We start from the raw sequence: 26,034 nt of genomic DNA, 5'->3' as shown, positions 1-26,034 counted from the left end.
TTCACCCCTCTGCTTGCTGACTTCCATTGACTCCTGGTCAAGCAAAGTCTTCAAATTCAAATTTTCAAATTCCTCCATGGCCTCACCCCTCCTTATCTCTGTAATCTCCTCTAGCCCACAACTCTCAGAAATTTCTGTGCTTGTCTAATTCTGTCTTGGGCATCCCTGATTTTCATTGCTCCACCACTTGTGGCTGTGCCATAGGTTGCTTAGGCCCTAAGCTCTGGAATACCCTCCCTAAACCTCACCACCTTTCTACCTTGCTCTCCTTAAAGACATTCCATAAAGACACTCCTTAAAGACACTCCTTCAAACCTATCTCTTTGACCAAGCTTTTGGTCATCAGACTCAAATATCCCCTTATGTGGCTCAGCATCACATTTTGTTTTATAATGCTCCTGTGAAGCACCTTGGGATATACAATTACATCAAAGGTGCTCCTTTATGTTGTTGTTACTCCAGAAAACTCAGATCTGTAATGATCATAGCTGAGTATTTATTCTCTAGTGTCCTAATTTACATTCATAACGATGCTGTTTTTCCCTGAAGCTCACTGATTAATTTGTCGTTTGGTAGTACAGAACTTGAGTTTTGCTGACAAAAAAGAGACTTGCCATCAAAGCTTTTTTGTTTTGCGCTCATCAGGATAGCTCGCAAGAATTTTCAACTGTAATGGGGGAACAGCAGTTTATGTTGCTTGAGAAGAGAGTGCTGATTAGTTGGCAAGTGGACTCTGGTGGAGGCATTGCCATGGAACATGGAACAGTTAATTGCCCAGTTTTGTTGAAATTGAAATTCAAACTGGGCAGGTTGACATTGATCTAGGAAATGACTGTTCCCTAAACTTGTGTTTGGTTCAAAAAGGCGCAATGTGTGGACATGTTCCTTTGTCTGCAAAGTACAGGGCCCTGTATGTGAATATATGTGACTCCTAGTATGCGTAAGTGAGCCACACTGTGAGCCTGGCTGACCATCTTAAATTGGTTTTCAGTGTAATTCTTAGCACAATCAGGATTGTTTAGAAGCTGTTGTCCAATCATGGAATCACATCTAATGTTAGACACTGTTTTGAGTTTTGCAAGTACGGGCTAATTGTGTACAGTCAGTACTTTTGTCTGTTGTGAACAGTCGAAAAGACCTGCTGTTTGATACATTCTGCCAATTGTTGGAATGTACAGTCCATATACCTGGCGTCACACTACCACTGAAATATACATTGCTCATTTTTGTGAAAGGCAGAACATCTTTTTGGCTTGACGGTAGCATCCTGTTAGTGGATGCTATTGCATAGTAACAGTGCGCAATTTCACGACAAGTGTAGAGGCCATAGGTCCCAATGATTGGCGGATTGTATCAAACAGCACATCCCTTCGGCTGTTGCATAAAGCACATAGTTGCTAGACTGGATCTGCAGCAGGTGGTTAGGGAATCAACAAGAGGGAAAAACATATCTAACCTCATCCTCAACACCCTGCCTGCTGCAGATGCATCTGTCCATGTCAGTATTGGTAGGAGTGACCACCGTACAGTCCTTGTGGATACCCTCCATTGTGTTGTGTGGCACTACCACCGTGCTAAGTGGGATAGATTTTGAAAAGAACTAGCAACTCAAAACTGGGGAACTGTGAGGTGCTATGGGCCATCAGCAGCAGCAGCAACTTACTCAACCAATCTTTAACCTTATGGCCTGGCATATCCACCACTGTACCATGACCACCAAGGCAGAGGCTCAACTCTGATTCAATGAAGAGTGCAGGAGGGCATGCCAGGAGCAGCAATAGGCAAGGGTTTCAACTTGGTGGAGCTACAACACAAGACTAGCATGCCAAACAACATAAGCAGCAAGCGATAGAGCTAAGTGATTCCCCAACCAACGGATCAGATCCAAGGCCTGCAGTCCTGCCGCAACCTGTAGTGAATGATGTTGGACAATTAAACAACTTGGTGGAGGAGGATGCTCCACAAATACCCCCATCCTCAATGATGGGGGAGTCCAGCATATCAGTGCAAGATAAGATGTTGCATTTGCAACAATCTTCAGTCAGGAGTGCTGATCGGATGATCCATCTCGGCTTCCTTCGGAGGTCCCCAGCGCCACAAATGCCAGCCTTCAGCCAATTTGATTCAATCCACGTGAATCGGAGAAATGGCTGAAGGCCATACTGCAAAGGATATTGACCCTGACAATATTCTGGCAATAGTACTGAAGAGTTGTGCTCCAGAACTTGCTGCATTTCTAGCCAAGTTATTCCAGCACAGCTACAACACTGTCATCTACCCGGCAATGTGGAAAATTGCCCAAGTATGTCATGTACACAAAGCAGGACAAATCCAGTCCGGCCAAATACTGGCCCATCAGTCTACTCTCGATCATCAACGGTGCTATCAAGCGGCACTTGCTTAGCAATAAACTGTTCACTGATCCTCAGTTTAGGTTCCGCCAGGGCCACTCAGCTCCCGACCTCATTACAGCCTTGGTTCAAACATGGACAAAATAGCTGAACCACAGAGGTGAGATGAAAGTGGCAGCTCCTGACATCAAGGCAGCATTTGACCATGTGGCATCAAGGAGGCCTAGCAAAACTAGAGTTAATGGGAATCGGGGGGAAAACTCTCCACTGGTTGGAGTCACACTTGGCACAAAGGAAGATGGTTGTGAGGCTGTTGGATGTCAATCATCTGTTCTAGGACATCACTGTAGGAGTTCCTCAGGATAGTGTCCTAGGCCCAGCCATCTTCAGCTGCTGCTTCAATGACTTTCCTTCCATCATAAGGTCAGAAGTTTGCTGATGACTGCACAATGTTCACCATTTGCGAATCCTCAGATACTGAAGTAGTCCAAGTCTAAATGCAGAAGACCTAGACAATATCCAGGCTTAGGCTGATAAGTGGCAAGTAACATTCATGTCACACAAGTGCCAGGCAATGGCTATCTCCAACAAGATCTAATTGAAACTTACAGAATACTGAAAGGCCTGGATAGAGTGGACGTGAGGAAGATGTTTCCATTAGTAAGAGAGACTAGTACCCGAGGGCACAGAGTAAAGGGATACCTTTTAGAAGAGAGATGAGGAGAAACTTCTTTAGCCAGAGAGTGGTGAATCTATGGAATTCATTGCCACAGAAGGCTGTGGAGGCCAGGTCATTGAGTGTATTTGAGACCAAGATAGATAGGTTGGCAAGGGGATCAAAGGTTACGGGGAGAAGCGGGACAATGCAGTTGAGAAACTTAGCAGCCATGATTGAATGGTAGAGCAGACTCGATGGGCCGAATGGCCTAATTTCTGCTCCTAGGTCTTATGGTCTAAGAGAGAATCTAACCATCGCCCCTTGACATTCAGTGGCATTACCATCACTGAATCCCCACTATGAACATCCTGGGGGTTACTATTGAGCAGAAAATAAACTGGACCAGCCATATAAATATTGTGGCTACAAAAGCAGGTCAGAGGCTTGGAATCCTGCGATGAGTAATCTGTCTCCTGACTCCCCAAAGCCTGTCCACCATCTACAAGGCACAGGTCAAGAGTGCGATGAAATACTCTCCACTTGCCTGGATGACTGCAGCTCCAGCAACACTCAAGAAACTTGACACTATCCAGGACAAAGCAACCTGCTTGTTTGGCACCACGTCCACAAGCATTCTCTCCCTCCACCACTGTGCACAGTGATAGCAGTGTGTACCATCCATAAGATGCACAGCAGGGACTCAACAAGGCTCCTTAGATAGCACCTTTCAAACTTATGACTGCAGCCATCTAGAAGGACAAGAGCAGCAGACACATGGGAACACCACTAGCTGAAAGTTCCCCTCCAAGCCACTCAGTATTATGACTTGGAAATATCGCCTTCGCTTCATTGTCAGTGGGTCAAAATTCTGGAACTCCCTCCCTAACAGCACCGTGGGTGCACCTACACCACTTGGACTGTAGCATTTCAACAATTCAGCTCACCACTACCGTCTCAAGGGCAGATAATGATGGGCAATAAATGCTGGCCCAGCCAGTGACACCCAGATTCCATGAATGAATTAATAAAAAATTTCCCAGTGCGATGCCTTGCCCAATTAGAATTGACCTGTCCAGTTTGAATTTGAGCAAAGCTGGGTGTTAACTGTTCTCCATGGCAGCACCATCACCAATCAGAATCCGCTTGCCAACCAATCAGCACTGACATGCAGCATTAATTATTGTTCCCCCATTATGGTTGAAGATTCGTGCGAACTGTCCTTATGAGTGCAAGACGAAAAGCTTTAATAGCATGTCTCTGTTTTTCAGCAATGACTCATTTGGTAACTGTTCAAAAATAAGGTGTTGCCCATTTAAGGACAGAGATGAGGAGAAACCTTTTCCCCGAGGAACTCTTTTCCCCAAAAGGCGGTGGAAGCAGCGTCTTTGAATATTTTTAAGGCAGAGGTAGATAGATTCTTGATGAGCAAGGGGGGTGAAAGGTTTATTGAGGATAGGCGGGAACGTGGAGTTGAGGTTATAATTAGATCAACCATGATCTTATTGAATGGCGGAGCAGGCTTCCGGGGCCAAGTGGCCTAATCCTCCTAATTCGTGCTTTTTTTGTGTTTCTAGTGCTGTCTGCATTTTATTTCTGATTTATCTTCAACTGTGCCACTAGTTACTTAGAGATTCTTTTTTTATTTGGAAGGGGTATGGTGGGGACAACCATTTCACCAGGACAGAATTTTCGCCCTGTGGAGATCTCTGGCATAGATTAAGGAGGTTTGTTTTGGTTTTCAAGAAATAGTCTTTCTTTATGTAAACCCTCTTAAAGGTGGAACAACTAAAATATTTTGCCTTGAATCGTGTTTAGCTGATTTCATTTAAATGGTGAATGCATACGACAAACCAAAAAACAGTTATCTTTAAATTCATTCATAGTAGATGACTCTAGGATATATGATCATCTGGTTGGGTTTAAAACTGGCTTAAAAACTACAGCACCAGGCTACCACAACCTGTTTGTGAATTTGAAGTGACAAATAAACTAAATGCAATTTACATTGTGGAAGCAGATGTTAAAAATAATCTTCAGTTTCTGATAAGATGGCTATAATGGAATATTGGGGAAGGGTAATAAAATACGTTTGAAAGCCCTTGAGGGTACTTTTGAAACTTCTAATGCGGAATGTTGTTTACATGGACTTTAGTAAGGCCTTTGACAAGGTCCCACATGGGAAGTTAGTTCAGAAGGTTCAGACACTTGGTATCCATGGAGAGGTTGTAAACTGGATTCGAAATTGGCTGTGTGGGAGAAGACAGAGAGTGGTAGTGAATGATTGCTTCTCAGACTGGAGGTCTGTGACTAGTGGTGTGACTTAGGGATCTGTGCTGGGACCATTGTTGTTTGTTGTCTATATCAATGATTTGGATGATAATGTGGTAAATTGGATCAGCAAATTTGCTAATGACACTAAGATTGGAGGCATTGTGGACAGCGAGGAAGGCTTTCAAAGCTTGCAGAGGGATCTGGACCAACCGGAAAAATGGGCCAGAAAATGGCAGATAGAATTTAATGCAGAAAAGTGTGAGGTGTTGCATTTTGGAAGGACAAACCAAGGTGGGACATACACAGTAAATGGTAGGGCATTGAGGAGTGCAGAGGAACAAAGGGATCTGGGAGTTCAGATACATAATTCCCTGAAAGTGGCGTCACAGGTAGACAGGGTTGTAAAGAAAGCTTTTGGTATATTGGCCTTCATAAATCAAAGTATTGAGTATAGGAGTTGGGATGTTATGGTGAGGTTGTATAAGACATTGGTGAGGCCAGCTTTGGAGTATTGTGTGCAGTTCTGGTCGCCTACGGGAAGGATATCAGTAAGATTGAAAGAGTGCAGAGAAGATTTACTAGGATGTTTCTGGGTCTTAAGGAGTTGAGTTACAGGGAAAGATTAAACAGGTTAGGACTTTATTCCTTGCAGCGTAGAAGGATGAGGGGAGATTTGATAGAAGTTTACAAAATTATGAGGGGTACAGACAGAGTAAATGCGAGTAGGTTCTTTCCACTTAGATTAGGAGAGATAAACATGAGAGGACATGGCTTTAGGGTGAAAGGGGAAAGGTTTAGGGGGAACATTAGGGGAAACTTCTTCACTCAGAGAGTAGTGAGAGTGTAGAACGAGCTGCCAACTGACATGGTAAATGCGGGCTCACTCTTAAGTTTTAAGAATAAATTAGATAGATACATGGATGGGAGAGGTCTGGGTTATGGATTGGGTGCAGGTCAATGGGATTAGCAGAATAATATTTCGGCACAGACTAGAAGGGCCGAATGGCCTGTTTTCTGTGCTGTAGTGTTCTATGGTTGTAGAAAAAAATCGTGCAATTATATAGTCCTTTCTCACATCTCGCCACAATGGCACGGTAGCAATGTCCACTGTACTAGATGAGGCAGCACTCATTCAGTGGTTGTCAGCTTAAGTTGAGGAATGGAACTTGAGCTCACCCTTTTGATCTGGAGGGGACAGTTCTACCAACTGAACCAAGCTGTCATTTACATCTTTTGTCATACTATTAATCTATTGAGATTTGTTAATCCGTCATTCGTTTCTGGCACTGAATGAATCTCATTTCAGTCAGTAAGTTAGCCGCCTTCAGACAAAGGTTAATGGAAATCTATAACTTCCTTGTCCAAAAAGCCAGTCGAAAATTCTAAAACTGAGATTGGTAGATTTTTATTTGACAATGGTATCAAGGGTAGATAAAGGTAAAATACAGATCAGCCATTGAATGTTTGAATAGGCAAATGGAATGAATGGCCAACACGCTTCCTTGATGAGAACGATAGCTGTACAAGACGAGGAGACAAAATTTTTTAGCACCTGTAGTCCTAAAGGTTGTGCCGATGTTGCCAAACATATAAACACAATTGGTATCCTGTTCAAGTTGTATAAATATTTAATGGAACATCATTAAAAGTACTGCGATCTCTGAATCTTGAGAAGTTTTGGATTAACTGCCAGTTGTTTTTTCTCCCATTAACAATGTTGCTCAACTGCTGAACAGTCAAATGGATTGCAACCACTTTCCTTTGAATGAGATAACAATGAAGTGTACTTACAATAGGGAGCTGAACAAATAGCATTGACTAATTTGAGTAATGCTAAATTAAATGACAGAATGGAATATCTTACTAGATAAAAACAAAAAAACTGCGGATGCTGGAAATCCAAAACAAAAACAGAATTACCTGGAAAAACTCAGCAGGTCTGGCAGCATCGGCGGAGAAGAAAAGAGTTGACATTCCGAGTCCTCATGACCCTTCGACAGAACTGTTCTGCCGAAGGGTCATGAGGACTCGAAACATCAACTCTTTTCTTCTCCGCCGATGCTGCCAGACCTGCTGAGTTTTTCCAGATAATTCTGTTTTTGTTTTGGAATATCTTACTGTTTATTTTCATCTTCAAAGCATAATTCTATAATTGTCAAAATAAACTTTACATGACTAAAAGCGGAACAGGTGCTGGAAAATGACCTGTGGATGTAGAACCCAGTTTTAAATAGTGAACTGGATTTTCTCTCTTGTAAAGGTTATTTAAAATTTTTCGTTAATGCTGCCATGAATTAGAGATTAGTGAGTTGGAAGGTAGTTCCACAGTTACTTTTCAAATAATTCAATCTAGTTCTGACATTTCATATGGGTCTAATGTGACCTGCTGTGACATCGCTCTGACTCACATTGTCAGTGATTTTGATTGATCAAAATTGTGTGACTGGCACTTATTTACTCAAGCACATTTGCTTCTGAAGCAGGTTTTATGTGAGCTGAAGAAAGTTTGAATAACACTTAAAGCTAAGGTTGTGAAACAAATTTGAAGTTGTATTCTTTTGCAGTGTTATATTATGGGTTATTGTCAGGTCTTTACAAAGTTCAGTCCAAATGTTGTTGTGGCAATATTTTTTGTGCAGTGGATAAGTGTATTGGGGTTTTGTGGACCTACATTCCTTGATTCTGAGCAGCAACTGGTGAGTGTCTTACTTGAACATGTAATTTAATTATATGTACCAAAAAAAAACATTTTTATAATCCATAATTTTTGCTAAAACTTGAAAGTGTCTTGCCCCCAGCATTGCCACTGCTGTGCCTGAGAGATTAGTAATCTTTACATAAAAGTAGTATATAGGATTGTTTTCCCACTCTGGGCCGAGGTTATACTTTTCTGACTCAGCTGACACAAAGTTAGCCTGTTGACCAGAGCTAACTGCTTTAATTTTTGTCATCAACTCAATTGACTGTTAATTTATAGCTGCCCGGCCATTTTTTTGGCCATGTGCAGGGAGCTAGGCTAAAGGGCAATGTGAGAAGTCTGGCCAACAAGTCAGATTTAAAGAAATGGATGCACTTGAATGTGTGGTATTGCAAATGGGGCAAATATCATTTCAAGCTTTACACAGTTTCAGAATAAATTTTAAGTATTTGCTAGTTTTTTTGGGGGGGCCGGGGTTTAGTGGTGTGATTAGAAAGGAGATACTAAAAAAAAATTAAGTGCAAAGAAATCAAGTAGCATGGCACAAAACAGATTCTGTGGGCAAATAATGGAGTGATACAGCACCCAACCCACTGTTTGATGCTGGAAAAATGGATGTATGATATGGTTCCCCTTTTTGACACTTCAGGGCAACTTCCCCAGAAGACAGTGGTGTACCATTTTTGGCAGCAGCTGGTGACCAGGCTCAACGCTGCATACACTGTCTGCAAATCATGGGAACAGATGCGCAAGAAGATGGCACACTTAAAGAAATATGGCAAAGGTAAGACTACCCGACAGTACCATGTATCGGGTAGATGGCCCAAAATTGCATGGCACAAAGTATTGCCTGTTCCATACTTATTGCTTGCCCTTTTTGGGCCCTCACAAACTTGCAGCTATATTATTGCACCTAATGATATGCATACCTCAGCAGGACAAACAAAATGTAAAATACGATTGAATGCCTTGTCACATATGCAGTCTCCAAGGTCAGAACACCTCAGTTCATTGTAAAAACCCTGAGCTGCATGATATGTTGTCACTTACTGACACTAAGATTGGCGTGCAAGTTGTGTACATGTTTGTCACTGTGCATGTGCTCCTTCAACTTCTAGCATTTCAAGACTACTGTTTGTACAATAAGGTGGCACATGGCCCTAATATTTCAATATACCTGGTTGCCTGGAGAAAATGCCTCTGACTCTATGGGCCTCTTGGTATGATAAAAGTAGATTTTTTTCCACAAACACTCGTAAGTGGCAATCGGCTCTGTTAAGGCTCAGATCTAGTAAGTTGTTACATTACAGAGCTGGTTGCGATTCTGTAAATCCCATTTGGCCCAATATGCTGATATGTTCAGATCCCTCTTGCACAACAGGAGAATTTACATTTCTTCCAAAAGTTGCAACTCTGCCTCCAGCACCCTGCTGTTCTCTCTAGAATGCACTGGAACAGACTGAAAGGGATGACTAACCTACTCCTGTTCCTGTGAGTGAATGGTCAATCTATGGATTAGGCTCCCTAGGGAGATAGTGTAAGCTGTTAATATTGCTTCACGCAAATGCAAATTAGATAGATTTCTTTCAGAAAATAACATTGTGGGTTACAATATATGTGTAATTTGAAAAATTACATGTGTAGCGTGCTTGGGAAGAAAAAGCAGACTTTGGACTTGGGGTTCCTAAAACCCTCCTTCACTGGGTTGGTTCACCAGATGTCACTTCTGGGTCCATTGTAACTAATGGAGATAGAAATCTGACATTTTGCTATGTTAAAGATATTATATAAATGCAAATGTTGTTGTAATGAGCATAGTTTCTCTATATCTGCTTCCCCTTGCATACATCATCTATTCCATAACACCCACTGTGACAACAGGTAACAGCATACCTTTTGGGAGCAAGATCTCGCCTTCCACAAATGAGAATGAAGTAATGGAAGGCAAGAAGGATAATTGTTGAAAGTTCTAGTTGCAACATAATCAGACAGAGCTAGGGAGATTAGATTTCAGCAAGATCTTGATGCACCTTGATGCATGAGTGCTGTGAAGCTACAGGCACAAACGCACTCCACTGCGCATGTTCTAGTCATGGTTCTTTCTCTAGCTGTTAGGATGGTGACCTGGGAAGCTACCAAGACCATGATGAGCATTGTCAGCCACTAGACCTTGCTACATATCTACTCAGTCGACAGTAAAAGGGTGTCCTGCAATGCACAAAGTTACACTGTACTTGTTTCAAGTGTTGAGAAGATGTCGATTTGTGTGAGGGCACTAAATGTAACAATAATGAACAAAGCAACCATGGGACATTTGCCATCTGAACAAGTTGCACTTGGATTTGTGGGTCCACTTTTTGCCACAGGTGCTCGATAAAAGGTGCTGGTGAAATGTACTGAGCATTTTAGAAACTGCCAAGTTCTCCATGACTCTTTCCTAGTCTTCTCTTCACCACCCCACCCAAACACTCATTCCCCCCCAAAGAACCTGGAAAATGAAACAGAAAATAACTGAGAGAGAGATCTATTTGTGATCTAAATGAGAGAGAGATCTATTTGTGATCTATGTATTTATTTATTGGCCTTAAAAATGAATGACTTTCAGGTGATGCAATGTTTGTCATCAATTTGTGGAGTTGTTTCTTTGCAGCTGTCATCTAGTCTTATGCTCTCACCTCCTTTCATACTCTTTGTTTTCCTCTTATTCAAAAATTATCTAAATTCCCTTTCATGGCCTCGAATAGTGGTTTGTTGTTGATAATTCCACATCCTAACGATCCTTGGAATAGTGGTTTTCTAGCCTGACATTCTCTTTTTATGATATTTTTAAGCTTGTGTCCGCCTTGTCAACTGGTGAAAACACTTTGCCACTATTTACCTTATCACAACTCTCAGTACTTTTGCTGACTTCCATCAAGTCTGGTGGGAAAAAAACCCCTCAAGTCTCAAGTCACTCTTCATCTTTGGTGGTATCTGACTGAGCCAATGCTGCAATTTTCTATTGCTTCTGTATTCTTCCTTCAATGAATGCCACCCCCCCACCAACCCCAAGTTAATACATAATTGTTCAATTGTTGCATAGCTAAGGTCTAGAATACTGAGTTTTATATTTATCTCTTTAAATAGCATATAATAGAAAATCAGTGAAACAACAGATTCTATTTGTTTTTCTCAGCCTTATTTACTTGTGCTATCGCCCTTTATGATCCGTGTATCTGTTCCCCTGATCCACATCAGATGTGTTTCCTTGCTTTAAGTTCTTAACCATTTACAGTATATATTTTTCCCAAAAAGGATCACTTCACATTTTTTAAACATTAAACTGCATTTGTCTATATTCCATAGCCATTAACTATCATTGTCATAATTTAACTGTACCTCTAATTTGGTGTTATCAGCAAATGTATTGCTTTTGCAAGCCCTGACTCGAGATTATTTATCTACATAGTAAATAGGAGCACCTGATGACAGACCCCTGTGGAACACTTGCCATTCTTTTCCAGACTTTAAAACATCCTTTTGCTTCTATCCCTTTTTTTCATCCCTCCAAATACCTTGAGGTGGCCACAGTCACCTTAATTCCATGGGCTATTATATTCATCTTCAGTCCTATATGTGACTTATTTTCCAGTGCATTTTTTTAAATCCTTAGGAAGGACATCCAATACTTTGCCTTTACCCTTCCTCTGATACTTTTAAGAATTCTGTAAGGCTTACGAAGCATGACTCTTTTAGGAATCCAGGCTGGTCCTGATTAACCAGTGTTTCTTCAAGTGCTTAGTAATTTCATTCTCTTATAGATTCTAGTAAAATGAACTAAAGTAAAATGAATTTTCTTACTTGTCCTTTTACCAAGGGGGGAATTCACAGTTGTCATTCTCCTATCCTCAAAAAATTTTCGGTTTCAAAACATTGAAATGTTATAGTTGTGATTTGCATTTTTTTTTGGTTTCCTCCCAGGACCTTCAGATGGAAACAGTCAGCTTCCCATGAATTGTCTATCTCAAGTTTGCATAATTTTTTAATACCCTTCGTCTTGAAATCTATAATGATCTGGATGTAGGTGTTGAGTCCACGATCTGCAAATTTGTAGATGGTATGAAGATGGACAGAGCATTAAACAAGAAATTATTGGAACCTGTAACAAAGGCAATGTAATAATTGAGGAGGATTTTAATTTTCATGTAGTGTGGGCCGATTAAATTGGCAAAGGTGGCCTGGAAAATAAGTTTGTAGAAGGCTTTTGTCACAGTTTTCTGGAGCAATATTTGGAACCAACTAGGGCTAAAGCTGTTTTAGATCTCGTATTGCACAATGAGGGCTAATGAGTAATGTCATAGTAAAAGATCCATTGGGGAATAGTGAAATAGTGATCATAATACAACTAAATTCCTTATTAAGTTTGAAAGCAACATACTGCAATCACAAACAAGAATCTTAAACTTAAAGCCAATTGCATAGGAATGAGGGGAGAACTACCTAAGTTTGATTGGGTAAATAGACTAAAAGAAAAGGAGGGACATAAACAATAGGGCACATTTAAAGAAACAGTTAAAAATGTTGAACAAAAATACATTCATTTGCCAGTATAGAACTTGAGTATTGCTGAAAAAAGATACATGCTGTCGAAGCAATTCATCTTGTACTCATCAGGACAATTTGCAAGAATACCAAACTCTGAAGGGAACAACAATTTATACTGCATAAGAAAAGAGAAAAGCATAGTGCGATTAAAACAAGTCCAACATGGTTTTATGAAAGGGAAATCCTGTTTGACAAATGTATTTGAGTTTTTTGAGGATGTAACTAGTAGGATAGGTAAAGGGGGATCAGTAGACATAGTACTAAGATAAAAGCAAAATACTGTGGATGCTGGAAACTTGAAACAAAAACAGAAAATGCTGGCAAAACTCAGCAGGCCTAACAGCATCTGTGGAGTGAAAAAAAGAGTTAACGTTTCGAGTCCATATGACTCTTCTTCACAGCTCTTCAGTCATATGGACTTGAAACGTTAACTCTGTTTTTTTCTCTCCACAAATGCAGTTAGACCTGCTGAGTTTTTCCAGCATTTTCTGTTTTTGTTGCAGTAGATGTCGTACTTGGATTTTCACAAGGCATTTGATAAGATGTCACACAAAAGGTTAATACACAAAATAAGGGCTCATGGAGTTGGGGTAATATATATCAGCATAGATAGAGGTTTGGTTAATGGACTGGAAGCAGAGCATAAGGATAAATGTGCATTTTCAAGTTGGCAGGCTGTGACTAATGTAGCGAATCAGGATCAGTGCTGGGGCCCCTGCTTTTTTACAATCTTTATTAATGACTTAGAGAGACAGAGAGTAAGTTTGCTGATAATACAAAGCTAGGAGGAATACAAGCTGAGAGGAGGAAACAAAGAAGCTGTAAAGGGATATAGACAGGTTAAGTGAGTGGACATCAAGGTGGCAGATGGCATATAATGTGGGCAAGTGTGAGGTTGTTCATTTTGGTTGTAAGAATAGAAAAAGAGTTTTTTAGAAGGCGTGAAACTTTTAGCTAAATGTTGCTTTTCAGAGAGGTTTGGGTGTATTCCTACAAGCAACACAAAAAGTTAGCATGCAGGTACAGCAAGCAATTTTGGAAAGCCGCTGGCATGTTGTCCTTTATTGCAAGGGGATTGGAGTACAAGAATAAGAAAGTCTGTACAGGGCTTTGGTGAGACCACACCTAGAATACTGTGTGCATTTTTGGCCTCCATCTTTAAGGATATGCTTGCATTGGAGGCAGTAAAGGGTCACAAGATTCATCCCTGGGATCCGAGCTGGCCTATGATGAGAGGCTGAGTAAGTTGGGTCTATATTCTCTAGTTTAGAAGAATAAGAGGTGATCTCATTGAAACATTCAAGATTATGAAGGGGCTTGACAGAGTAGATACTGAAAAGTTGTTTCACCTAACTGGGGAATCCAGAACGAGGGGACATAGTTTCAGGATAAGGGGCTGATCGTTTAGGACTGAGATGAGGCAAATTTCTTCACTCAAAGGGTTAGGAATCTTTGGAATTCTCTACTTCCCAGAGGCTTGTGGATATTCAATCACTGAATATATTTAAGGCAGGTTTAGACAGATTTTTAGTGTCTCAGAGAGTTAAGGAATATGGGAAGTCGGTGGGGGGGGGAATTGGAGTTGAAGTCCAAGATCAACCTTGATCACATTGAATGGCAAAGCAGGCTCGGTGGGTCATGTGGTCTACTCCTGTTATTTCTTATGTTGTGTTCATAAGATCTGTATGAGTGTTAGGACTGTAGGCAATGCGCGACTGCTTCGATTTGATCTTAAATGCATTGGGGAGTTTGGGCTCATGACTGGGAAATGATGCTTAATTTGGATAAATGCAGTGTTATGCATGTGGACAAGGTGAATGCTCAGCATCTATAAACCTTTCAGGGAAAAGCATTAAAGAAGCTGGAGAAAGAGACATAAGCATTCTATGCATAGATCTCTAAAGGTACATGAGCAGTGCTATAAAGTGACAGGTAGTGCAAACAGGGCACTTGAGTGTAACGCACGGCACACTATTCTTGTCCTTTGGTCCGGCCTCAGTTGAAATACTGTGTCCAGTTTTGGGTCATCTCACAGGGTGGGTGATATTGAGGCTTTGAAAAGGGTGCAGAGGAGGATCATTAGACTAACTCCCAGTATGATGATGTCACATTATTAGCTATCAAGATAGGCTGAAACAGTTGGGACTGTACACAGTAAGAGAAGCATAGATTTGGCAGTGATCTCTGAGGCTTTTATGAGGTTAAAGGGAATAGGTTGTGGTCAAGTTGACAGTTTGTTCCAATTTAAGGAGGGTCTGGGGTCACATTTGATGTTGTGTAAAGCCAGATCTAAGTTAGCTGTTAGGTGCTTTTCCAGGAGAATAGGGCATCTCTGGGCAAATAGCTGTCTTGGATGCCGGCCACCAATTCACTGAATTCTTTCAAGTAAAAGCTAGACATGTTTTCCACCCACAGTGGTTGACAGGGCCCTCAACCGTGTCCAGCCCATCTCCTGCACATCCACCCTCACACCTTCCTCTCCCTCCCAGAAACATGATAGGGGTCCCCCTTGTCCTCACTTATCACCCCACCAGCCTCCTTATTCAAAGGATCATCCTCTGCCATTTCCGCCAATTCCCGCATGATGCCACTAGCAAACACATCTTCCTTACAAACCCCCCCACCCCCGCCCCCCAGCGGCTTTCCGCAGGGATCATTCCCTCCGGGGCACCCTGGTCCACTCCTCCATCACCCCCTACACCTCAAACCCCTCCTACGGCACCTTCCCACGCAACCGCAGAAGGTGCAACACCTGCCCCTTTACTTTCCCCCTCCTCACAGTCCAAGGGCCCAAACGCTCCTTTCAAGTGAAGCAGCACTTCACTTGCACTTGCCTCAATTTAGTCTACTGCATTCGCTGCTCCCAATGTGGTTTCCTCTACATCAGAGAGACCAAACACAGACTGCGTGACCGCTTTGCGGAACACCTTCAGTCTGTCTGCAAGCATGACCCAGACCTCCCTGTCACTTGCCATTTCAACACACCGCCCTGATCTCATGCCCATATGTCTATCCTTGGCCTGCTGCAATTTTCCAGTGAAGCTCAACGCAAACTGTAAGAACAGCACCTCATCAACGCAAACTGTAAGAACAGCACCTCATCTTCCGACTAGGCACTTTACAGTCTTCCGGACTTAAGATTGAGTTCAACAATTTCAGATCGTGAACTCTCTCCTCCATCCCCACCCCCTTTCCGATTCCCCCTTTTTCCAATAATTTTAATTTTTTTTAACAACTATTTTTTTCTCTTCCCTCCTATTTTTAAATTTATTTCGATCTATTGTTTCATCTCCACCTTTTAGCCCATTTCAATCCCTTCCCCCCACCCCACCTGCACTTGGCCTCCACCTAACACTGGCCCCCTATCGAGCTCTTCTTTCCCACCCCCTTCTACTAGCTTATATTTCATCTCATTTCTATGTCTTAGTTCTGATGAAGGATCATACAGACTCGAAACATCAACTGTATCCCTCTCCGCAGATGCTGTCAGACCTGCTGAGTTTTTCCAGGTATTTCTGTTTTTGTCCTACACATGTTTTTGGTTGGACTGGATGTCACCTCTTACAAAAGGCATTTCTGCCATTCCCTCAGTTTGTGTTCATCTTTTAGACCTTCATCACTGTAACATGTACCCCTAACTTTTTTCTTGGAGTGTGTAAGACCATAAGACATAGGAGCAGAAATTAGGCCATTCGGCCCATAGAGTCTGCTCAAGTCATGGCTGATAAGTTTCTCAACCCTATTCTCCTGCCTTCTCCCCGTAACCTTTGATCCCCATACCAAACAAGAACCTATCTATCTTGGTCTTAAAATACACTCAATGACCTGGCATCCACAGCCTTCATTGGCAATGAATTCCATAGATTCACCACTCTCTGGCTGAAGAAGTTTCTCCTCATCTCTGTTCTAAAAGGTCTTCCCTTTACTCTGAGGCTGTGCCCTCAGGCCCTAGTCTCTCCTATTAATGGAAACATCTCCCCATGTCCACTCTATCCAGACCTTTCAGTATTCTGTAAGTTTTAATCAGAAACCCCCTCATCCTTCTAAACTCCATCGAGGATAGACCCAGAGTCCTCAAACATTCCTCATATATTAAGCCTTTCGTTCCTGGGATCATTCTCGTGAACCTCCTCTGGACCCTTAGCAGGGCCAGCACATCCTTCCTGAAATACGGGGCCCAAAATTGCTTACAATATTCTAAATGTGGTCTGACCAGAGCCATATAAAGCTTCAGCAGCACATCCCAGCTTTTATATTCTAGTCCTCTCGAAATAAACGCCAACATTGCATTTGCCTTCCTAACTACCGACTCAACCTGCAAGCTAACCTTAAGAGAATCCTGGACTAGGACTCCCAAGTCCCTTTGCACTCCCGATTTCTGAATTCTCTCCCCATTTAGAAAATAGTCTATGCCTCTATTCTTCCTACCAAAGTGCATGACCTCGCACTTGCCCACGTTGTATTCTATCTGCCACTTCTTTGCCCATTCTCCTAACCTGTCTAAATCCTTCTTCAGCCTCCCTGCTTCCTCAATACTACCTGTCCCTCCACCTATCTTTGTATCATCTGCAAACTTAGCCAGAATGCCCTCAGTTCCTTCATCTAGATCATTAATGTATAAAGTGAAAAGTTGTGGTCCCAACACTGACCCTTGTGGAACTCCACGAATCACCGGTCGCCATCCTGAGAAGGACCCTCTTATCCCCACTCTCTATCTCCTGCCAGACAGCCAATCTTCTATCCATGCTAGTACCTTGCCTCTAACACCTTATCTTACTGAGCAGCCTCCTGTGTGGCACCTTGTCAAAGGCCTTCTGGAAGTCCAAGTAGATAACATTCATTGGCTCTCCTTTGTCTAACCTACTTGTTACCTCCTCAAAGAATTCTAACAGATTTGTCAGGCATGACTTCCCCTTGATGAAACCATGCTGACTTTGCCCTATTTTACCATGCACTTCCAAGTATTCTGAAATCTCATCCTTAATAATGGACTCTTAAAGCTTACCAACGACCAAGGTCAGGCTAATTGGTCTGTAATTTCCCGTCTTTTGCCTCACTCCCTTCTTAAACAGGGGTGTTACATTAACGATTTTCTAGTTCTCTGGGACCCTCCCTGACTCCAGTGATTCCTGAAGGATCACCACTAATGCCTCCACTATCTCTTCAGCTGTCTCCTTCAGAACTCTGGGGTGTAATCCATCTGGTCCAGGTGATTTATGCACCTTCAGACCTTTCAGTTTTCCTTGTACCTTCTCCTTGGTAATGGCCACCATATTCACCTCTGCCCCCCCGACTCTCTTCAATTTTGGTGATGTTACTCGTGTCTTCCTCTGTAAAGACTGACGCAAAGTACCTATTCAGTTCCTCCACCATTTCTTTGTTCCCCATTATTACTTCTCCAGCGTCATTTTCCAGTGGCCCAATGTCCACTTTTGCCTCTCTTTTACCCTTTATATATCTAAAAAAAACTCTTGCAATCTTCTTTTATATTCCTGGCTAGTTTACCCTCATATTTAATCTTCTCCCTCCTTATTTCTTTTTTAGTTTTCCTCTGTTGGTCTTGGTAGGCTTCCCAATCCCCTGGCTTCCCACTGCTCTTTGCTGCATTGTATGCTTTCTCTTTAGCTTTTATGCTGTCCCTGACTTCCCTTGTCAGCCATGGTTGCCTCATCCTCCCTTTAGTATGCTTCTTCTTCTTAGGGATGAATTTTTGCTGTGTCTCCCAAGTTACTCCCAGAAACTCCTGTCATTGCTGCTCCACTGTCCTTCCTGCTAGGCTCATCTCCCAGTCAATTCTGGCCAGCTCCTCCCTCATGCCTTTGTAGTTTATTCAACTGTAATACCGTCACATCTGATTCCAGTTTTTTCCTCTCAAATTGCAGGGTAAATTCTATCATATTATGGTCACTTTTTCCTAAGGGTTCCTTCACCTTAAACTCCCTTATCAAATTTGCCTCATTACACATCACTAAGTCTAGAATTGCCTGTTCCCTAGTGGGCTCCACCACAAGCTGCTCCAAAAAGCCATCTCGTAGCCATTGCACAAATTCCTTTTCTTGGGATCCACTACCAACCTGATTTTCCTGGTCTACCTGCATATTGAAATCCCCCATGATCACTGTAACTTTGCCTTTCTTATACGCCTTTCTATCTCTTGGTGTATCTTGTGCCCCACATCCTGACTACTGTTCGGAGGCCTGTATATAACTCCCGTTATGGTGTTTTAACCTTTACGGTTCCTCAACTCTACTCACACAGATTCTACATCATCTGACCCCATCGTTTCTTGATATCGATTTAATTTTATTTCTTACTAACAAAGCAACCCCACCCCCTTTGCCAACCTGCCTATCTTTTCGATAGGATGTATATCCTTGGATATTTAGCTCCCAATCCTGATCCCCTTGCAGCCATGTCTCTGTGATGCCCACCACATCATACCTGCCAATTTCAATCTGCGCCACAAGCTCATTTATCTTATTTCGTATACTGTGTGCATTCAGATACAACACCTTCAGTCCTGTATTTCCCATCCCCCTTCTCATTGTCGTCCCTTTATCTGATGTGCTTGAGGTTAGATTCCTAGCCCTCTCCAAACACTCTGTCCAATTTTGTGTTCTGGAGACTTTAATAGCCTCTCTTGGGCTCTCCTTTCTTTTCAGTTTTTTCATAATTTTCCATGAAGTTGAATCCACCCCCCCCCAACATGGTAACCTGCTGCTTTGTTTCCCATTAGTTATACTTCTTGGAGTTTTACCTTTCCCTTCCCCCCCACTTTATAGTTTAAAGTCCTGTTGATCACCCTATTTACCCTTTTTGCTAGAACATTGGTCCCAGATCGGTTCAGGTGGAGACCGTCCCAATGGTACAGATTCCTCCTGTTCCAATACTGATGCCAGTGCCCCATGAAATGGAACCCCTCTTTCCCACACCACTCCTTTAGCCATGTGTTTATTTCCCTTATTTTTGCGTCCCTATGCCAATTAGCACGTGGCTCGTGTAGTAATCCGGAGATTATAACCCTTGAGGACCTGTTCTTTAATTTAGGCACGATATTTAAGTGTGTGGGCCCTTTAGATTATGTTGTGTAACCGTGCACTCATGGTAATTTAAAGGAGCCAACTTGTGTGCGGCCTGTGTGGAAACTTTGGGTTGCCACCCGGTTGGGTTGCTTGGAGGGAATTTTGAGCTATACCTCTACTTTGCTGCTATTATACTGTTTTATGATTCATTTCTATCATTCTAATTTTTAGCTTTTCTAATATTTTTTTGTAACCTTCCTATATAGTTTATTCATCCTGATTTTTATGTTTATAATCTTCTCTAAGTGCAATTATTTTTTTGTTTCAAATTTGGCCTAATTTCCCTAGTAGTTCATGGCATTTTGACCTCTGGTATACTTTTTTTAACTTGGGTAAACATGATTTTCATTTCCTATTTAGACATTTTCCACTGCAAGTTTACAGTTTTTTTTGCCAACTTTGCCTTCCTTTTAATGTGGGCAAAGTTTCCTTTTATTCATGCTATAATTTATTTTTTTCTTCAATCACATAGACTTGCCCTTCTCTTTCTGTTTTTGCCTGTTCTTTTTCTGTTCGTGCACTGCACCTAATTATACTGTAGTTTCCTACTTGCTCCATAACATTACTTGGAAGCAGGTCAAGTAAATAGTCTTTGTTGAAGTAGCGACAAACTAACTGAGAAAACTGTCCCAAATATTCTGCAAGAAGCAGCCCTTTATTTCAATGTGAATATTCTCCATATTACAGCCTATTTTTGAATATTTAACATCTGCAATTAAAATTCTACTATTATCATTCATTAAGTGTCTACAAATTTTATCCTCCATTCCCCTTCCACTGTGCAGCAGCTTATAATATACCCATAATGGGAACATAGAAATTGCTTAAAAATGGTCACGGTCCATAGTAGTCGCATTATGCAAAAGTAATAGCGTTGTTGACTAATCATAGCAATCAATCACTATCAGTTATTCTGTGACAGATCCAGACATGACATTGGAAAGGTTTAGGAACCATAGGTCCAAAGTCACTTGTTCCTCCCAAGTATGCATTTATTCATATATTGTATCCAAAAATATTTTCTAAAAGATTATTAAAGATTTTGATAGAGTTAAAAGATAACTTGTCAGCCAATTCAAAGTCCATGAGATTAAAGGGGCAATGGCAGCATGGATACAAAATTAGCTAAGGGACAGAAAGCAGAGTTGTGGGGAAGAGTTGTTTTTCAGATTGGTGGGAAGTATACAGTGGTGTTCCCCAGGGACTGATATTAGGACCACTGCTCTTTTTCATATACATTAATGACCTGGATTCCATATACCATGCATAATTTTAAAGTTTGCAGATTATGTAAAACTGAAACTTGGAACTGAAGTGGACAATGAGGAAGATAGTAATGAATTTCAAGAGGACATAGACTAGTAAAATGGGTAGACATATGGCAGATTAATTTTATACAGAAGTGGGAGTGGATATATTTTGGTAGGAACAATGAGCAGGAGAAAAATAGTACGATTTTCAAGGGTGTGCAGCAACAGAGACCTGCGATCTATGTACATTAATCTTTGAAAGTGGCAGGAAAATTCGAGAAGGCTGTTTTTTAAATAGAAGAACAGAACACAAAAGCAAGAACATTATGCTAAACCTTTATATAAAAAAAGTATTATGTACAATTATGGCCACTACACTCTAGAAAGTATGTCATATCCTTAGGGTGCAGAATCTACTAGAATGGTACCAGGGATGAAAGATTCCAGTTGTGTGGAGAAGCTTGAGGTTTTCTCCTTAGAACAGAGAAGATCACATAAGGTTCCAGGGTTCGGGACATCTGCTTAGGGCTGGAGTGGAACTTGCAGTGGGAGGGGAGGATCCAGTGGTTGTGGTCCACATTGGCATCAACAACATAGGTAGGACGAGGAGAGAGGTTGTACTTAATGAGTATGAGCAGCTAGGGGCTAAATCAAAAAAGCAGAGCCTCAAAGGTAATAACCCCTGGATTATTAAGCATGGCTTAAAGACTTGTGTGGGAGAAATGGGTTTTGATTCATGGGACACTGGCACCAGCACTGGGGAAAGTGGGAGCTGCATTATTGGGATGTTACTCACCTGAACCGTGCTGGGACGAGTATTCTGGCGAGTCCTATAACTAGAGAGGTAGGGAGGGCTTTAAGCTAAACTCTGGGGGCAAGGCATCAAGTGTGGAAAGATGTGATAAATTAAAGAGAGAAGGCAAGGCAAGAGAGCAAGGTAGTAGTAAGGAAAATGATAACCAGAGCGTGGCAGGAAGGGGAAGAACATACAAACTTAAGAGTGAGCCAGCAGATAAGGCTACAGGTTGCGAAATTAGTAAAAGGAATGAACAAAAGGCTCTGTATCCAAATGCATGTAGCATTCATAACAAAACAGATTAATTGAGAGCTCAAATAGAAATAATTATATATGATCAGATAGCCATTACAGAGACATGGCCGCAAGATGACAATAATCAAAACAGAAAATGCTGGAAAAACTCAGCGGGCCTGGCAGCATCTATGAAGAGAGAAGCAGAGTTAATGTTTTGTATCTGTATGACTTCTTCAGAGCTAAAGAGAAGTAGAAATATGATGGATTTTATACTGTTAAGGATGGAGCAAATGGAGCAAAATAAAGGTCAGGGATAGATAGGAGCTAATGAAAAATTTGACAAAGATGTCATGGACGCAGGATAAAGGGAGTGTTAATAGTAGTGTTAAAGATTAATGAAGTTGCTGATAGTGGCATAAGGGTCAGATAGCAGAATGTGTTAATAGCAGAACAAGAGTCAGTGGTCTGTGAAAGGAAAACATAAAAACAAGTGGCAGATGGCCCTGCTGGTTGAGGGGGTGGGGGCATTGGGGGAAAAAAGGATAATTAATAAATAAATAAATGGATTAAAAAAGGGGCAAAGATGGAAGGGAGAGTTCATGTTGTGAAGTTGTTGAACTCAGTGTTAAGTCCGGAAGGCTGTAAACTGCCTAATCGTAAGATGAGGTGCTGTTCCTCCAGTTTACGCTGGGCTTCACTGGAACATCGCAGCAGGCCAAGGACAGACATGCAGGTATGAGAGCAAGATGGTATGTTGAAATGGCAAGCAACAGGAAGGTCTGGGTCATGCTTGTAAACTGAGCGGATGTGTTCCGCAAAGTGGTCAACCAGATGACAATGGCTGGAGACCTGCACATTCAAGGATACATGACATTTCAGAAGGACTGGAAGCTAGGAAAAGGTGGAGGAGTAGCTCTGTTGATTAAGGATAGCATTAGTACCTTAGAGGGGATGACATTAGTTATAAAGATCAAGTTGTAGAATCAGTTTGGGTAGAGATAAGAAATGGTAAAGTTAGGAAGTCACTAGTTTGAGTAGTTTATATTCTCCACCCCCCCCCCCGCCCACCTTTCCTACTGTAGGACAGGGTATACAGGAAGAAATAATAGGGGCTTGTGACAAAGGTACAGCGAATATCACTTAACCTACATATAAATTGGCAAATCAGATTGGCAAGGGTAGCTGGAAGATGAGTTCATAGAACATTTTTGGAACAGTTTCTTAGAGTAGCACATTCTACAGCCAACCAAAGAGCAGGCTATTCTAGATCTGGTAATGTGCAATGAGACAGGATTAATTACTGACCTCGTAGTGCCCCTAAGCAGGAGCGACCATAATATGATTGCATTTTACATTCAGTTTGAAGGAGAGAAGAGTGGGTCTAAGACTAGTTATAAACTTAAATAAGGGCAATTATGAAGGTATGAAGACAGCGCTGGTTAAATCGAAGTGGGATGTTAGGTTAAGGGATAGGTCAGTAGAGATGAAGTGGCAGAGATTTAAGGAAATATTTCTTAACACTCAGCAAAGATATATTCTAGTGAGTAAGAAAGCCCCTAGGGGAAGAATGTGCCAGCTATGGCTAACTGAAGAAGTTAAAGATAGTATCAACTTAAAAGAAAAAGTGTACAATTCCTGGACTGAATATAAAAAGCAGCAATGGATGAGTAAGGAATAATGGCAGAGAAATTAGAGTACGAGAGAAAGCGAGCTAGAAATATAAGCATATAAAGATAGTAAGAATTTCTACAGATATTTAAAAAGGAAAAGTGTAGCTAAAAGTGAGGATTAATCCTCTAGACAGTGAGTTGGGGGAGTTGTTAATGGAAAATAAGGAAATGACGGATGAATTAAACAGATATTTTGCATCAGTCTTCACGGTTGAGGATACAAATAACATCCTAGAAATAATTGTGACTTGAGGCGAAAGGGAAGGAGGAACTTAAAACAATTATAATCACCAGGAAAGGGTGCTGAGAAAATTATTAGAATTAAAAGCAGACAATTCCCCAGGCCCTGATGGACTTTATCCTATGGTCTTAAAAGAAGTGGCTGCTGAGATGAAAGATGCATTGGTTTTGATTTTCCAAAATCTCCTGGGTTTGGGAAGGTCCCATTGGATTGGAAAATAATGACTGTGACTCCTCTTCAAGAAAGGAGGGAGGCAGAAAGCAGGTAACTACAGGTCAGTTGGCTTAACATCTGTCATAGGGAAAACGCTGGAATTTTGTTACTAAGGAGGTTATAACTGGGCTCTTAGAAAATCTCAATGCAATCAGGCAAAGTCAACATGGTTTTGTGAAAGGAAATCATGTTGACTAATTTATTAAAGCCCTTTGAGGAAGTAACAAGCGATGTGGATAAAGGGGATCCTATGGATGCAGTATGTTTAGATTTCCAGAAGGCTTTTGACAAGGTGCCACATCAAAGGTTACTACGCAAGATGAGAGTTCATGGTGTAGGGAGTAACATATTAGCATGGATAGCAGATTGTTTCCTGTCAACTAACCAAAGTAGACATAAATGGGTCAATTTCGGGTTGGCAAGATATACTGAGTGCAGTCCCACAGGGATTAGTGCTGGCACCTCAATTATTTATAATCTATGTCAATGATTTGGATGAAGGGACTGAATGTACAGTTGTTAAATTTGCTAATGACATAAAGATAGATGGGAAAGTAAGTTGTGATGAGGACTTATGAGGTCTGCAGAGGCATACAGATAAGGTTAAGTGAGTATGCAAAAAATTGGCAGATTGAGTATAATGTGGGAAAATGTGACTTGTCTACTTTGGCAGGAAGAATAGAAAAGCAGCATATTATCTAAATGGAGAGAGATTGCAGATCTCTTAAGGTACAGAGGGATCTGGGTGTCCTGGTACACAAGTCACAGAAGTTAGTATTCCGGTGCAGCAAATGATTAGGATGCAATGGAATGTGGTCGTATATTGCAAGGGGAATTAAATATCAAAGTAGTGATGTATTGCTACAGTTTTACAGGGCTTTGGTGAGACCACATTTGGAATATTCTATACAGCTTTGGTCCCCTTATTTAAGAAAAGACATAATTGCATTTGAAGTAATTCTGAGAAGGTTCACTTGACTGATTCCTGGAATGAGATGGTTACCTTATGAGGAAAAGTTGGACAGGTTGGGCCTGTGTCCATTGGAGTTGAGAAGAATGAGAAGTGATCTTATTGAAACATATAAGATCCTGGGGGAAATTGGCAGGATTGTTGCTGAAATTATGTTTCCACTTGTGGAATTCCTCCTAATTCATATGTGCGTATCAAGAGGAGATTTAATAGAGGTGCTCAACATCATGAATGGTTTTGATAGAGCCAATGAGGCAAAACTGTTTCCCGTAGCAGAAGGATTAGTAACCAGAGAACATAGGTTTAAGATGATTGACAAGAGAGACGATAGGGAAATTTTTTTTCACAACAAGATTGTGTGATCTGGAATGCACTGTCTAAAGAGTGTTGGAAGTGGATTCAGTAGTAATTTTCAAAAGGATATATACATGAAAATGAGAATTTTCCAGAGTTATGGGGAAAGGGCAAAGGGAATGGGACTTATTGGACAGATGTTTCAAAGAGCCATCACAGGCACATTGAGCTGAATTACTCCCTTCTGTGCTGCATTATTTTATGATAATTTGCATCATTATCCTTTCTGCCAGCAGATAGTCATCCACTGTCATCGTCCTCTCATCACTTTTCCCCTCTCGTGGCATGGTGGGACAAGGAAAGAAGTTAAAGACAAACTATGAAATTAAATTGTCAAGGAATGTAAAGCAAGATTGTTGTGGGCTGACCATATCCTGCAATTTCATGTAGCCCAGTTTCTTTTCAAACATAAGATGAAGTCACATAATGTTATGATGTGGCAGGTGATGTGTGCCTGGTGGACCAAACACACAAGGGAAACTTGGCCACGCTATCACAGCGTTTTTGTAATTTGTATTTATTATGAGAAGATTTGTACACTGAATTCAGAAGTAACGAATCCACTGACAGCTTTAGAGATTTTAAGAACTAAATTAAAACATTTATTAACAAAAGAAAAGATTCCAAGCACATTCATAAGGTTACAGTTACTTAAAACT

General features: G+C 41.3%; 1 protein-coding gene across 1 annotated transcript in view; it reads left to right on the top strand.

Annotated features, from left to right (window-relative positions):
* The window catches only part of LOC121289701 (metal transporter CNNM2-like), a 215,658-nt gene that overhangs the window by 105,404 nt on the left and 84,220 nt on the right, over positions 1-26,034 (top strand). Inside the window, exon 3 of the mRNA XM_041209326.1 lies at positions 8,628-8,762. Within this exon, the coding sequence (XP_041065260.1) occupies positions 8,628-8,762 (135 nt within the window). The remainder of the gene's footprint in view (positions 1-8,627; positions 8,763-26,034) is intronic.

The sequence above is a fragment of the Carcharodon carcharias genome, chromosome 17 (genome assembly GCF_017639515.1).
Source record: "Carcharodon carcharias isolate sCarCar2 chromosome 17, sCarCar2.pri, whole genome shotgun sequence".
Taxonomy (NCBI): domain Eukaryota; kingdom Metazoa; phylum Chordata; class Chondrichthyes; order Lamniformes; family Lamnidae; genus Carcharodon; species Carcharodon carcharias.
The sequence above is the reverse complement of the archived record's forward strand: the minus strand, read 5'-3'. Positions and strand labels throughout refer to the sequence as shown.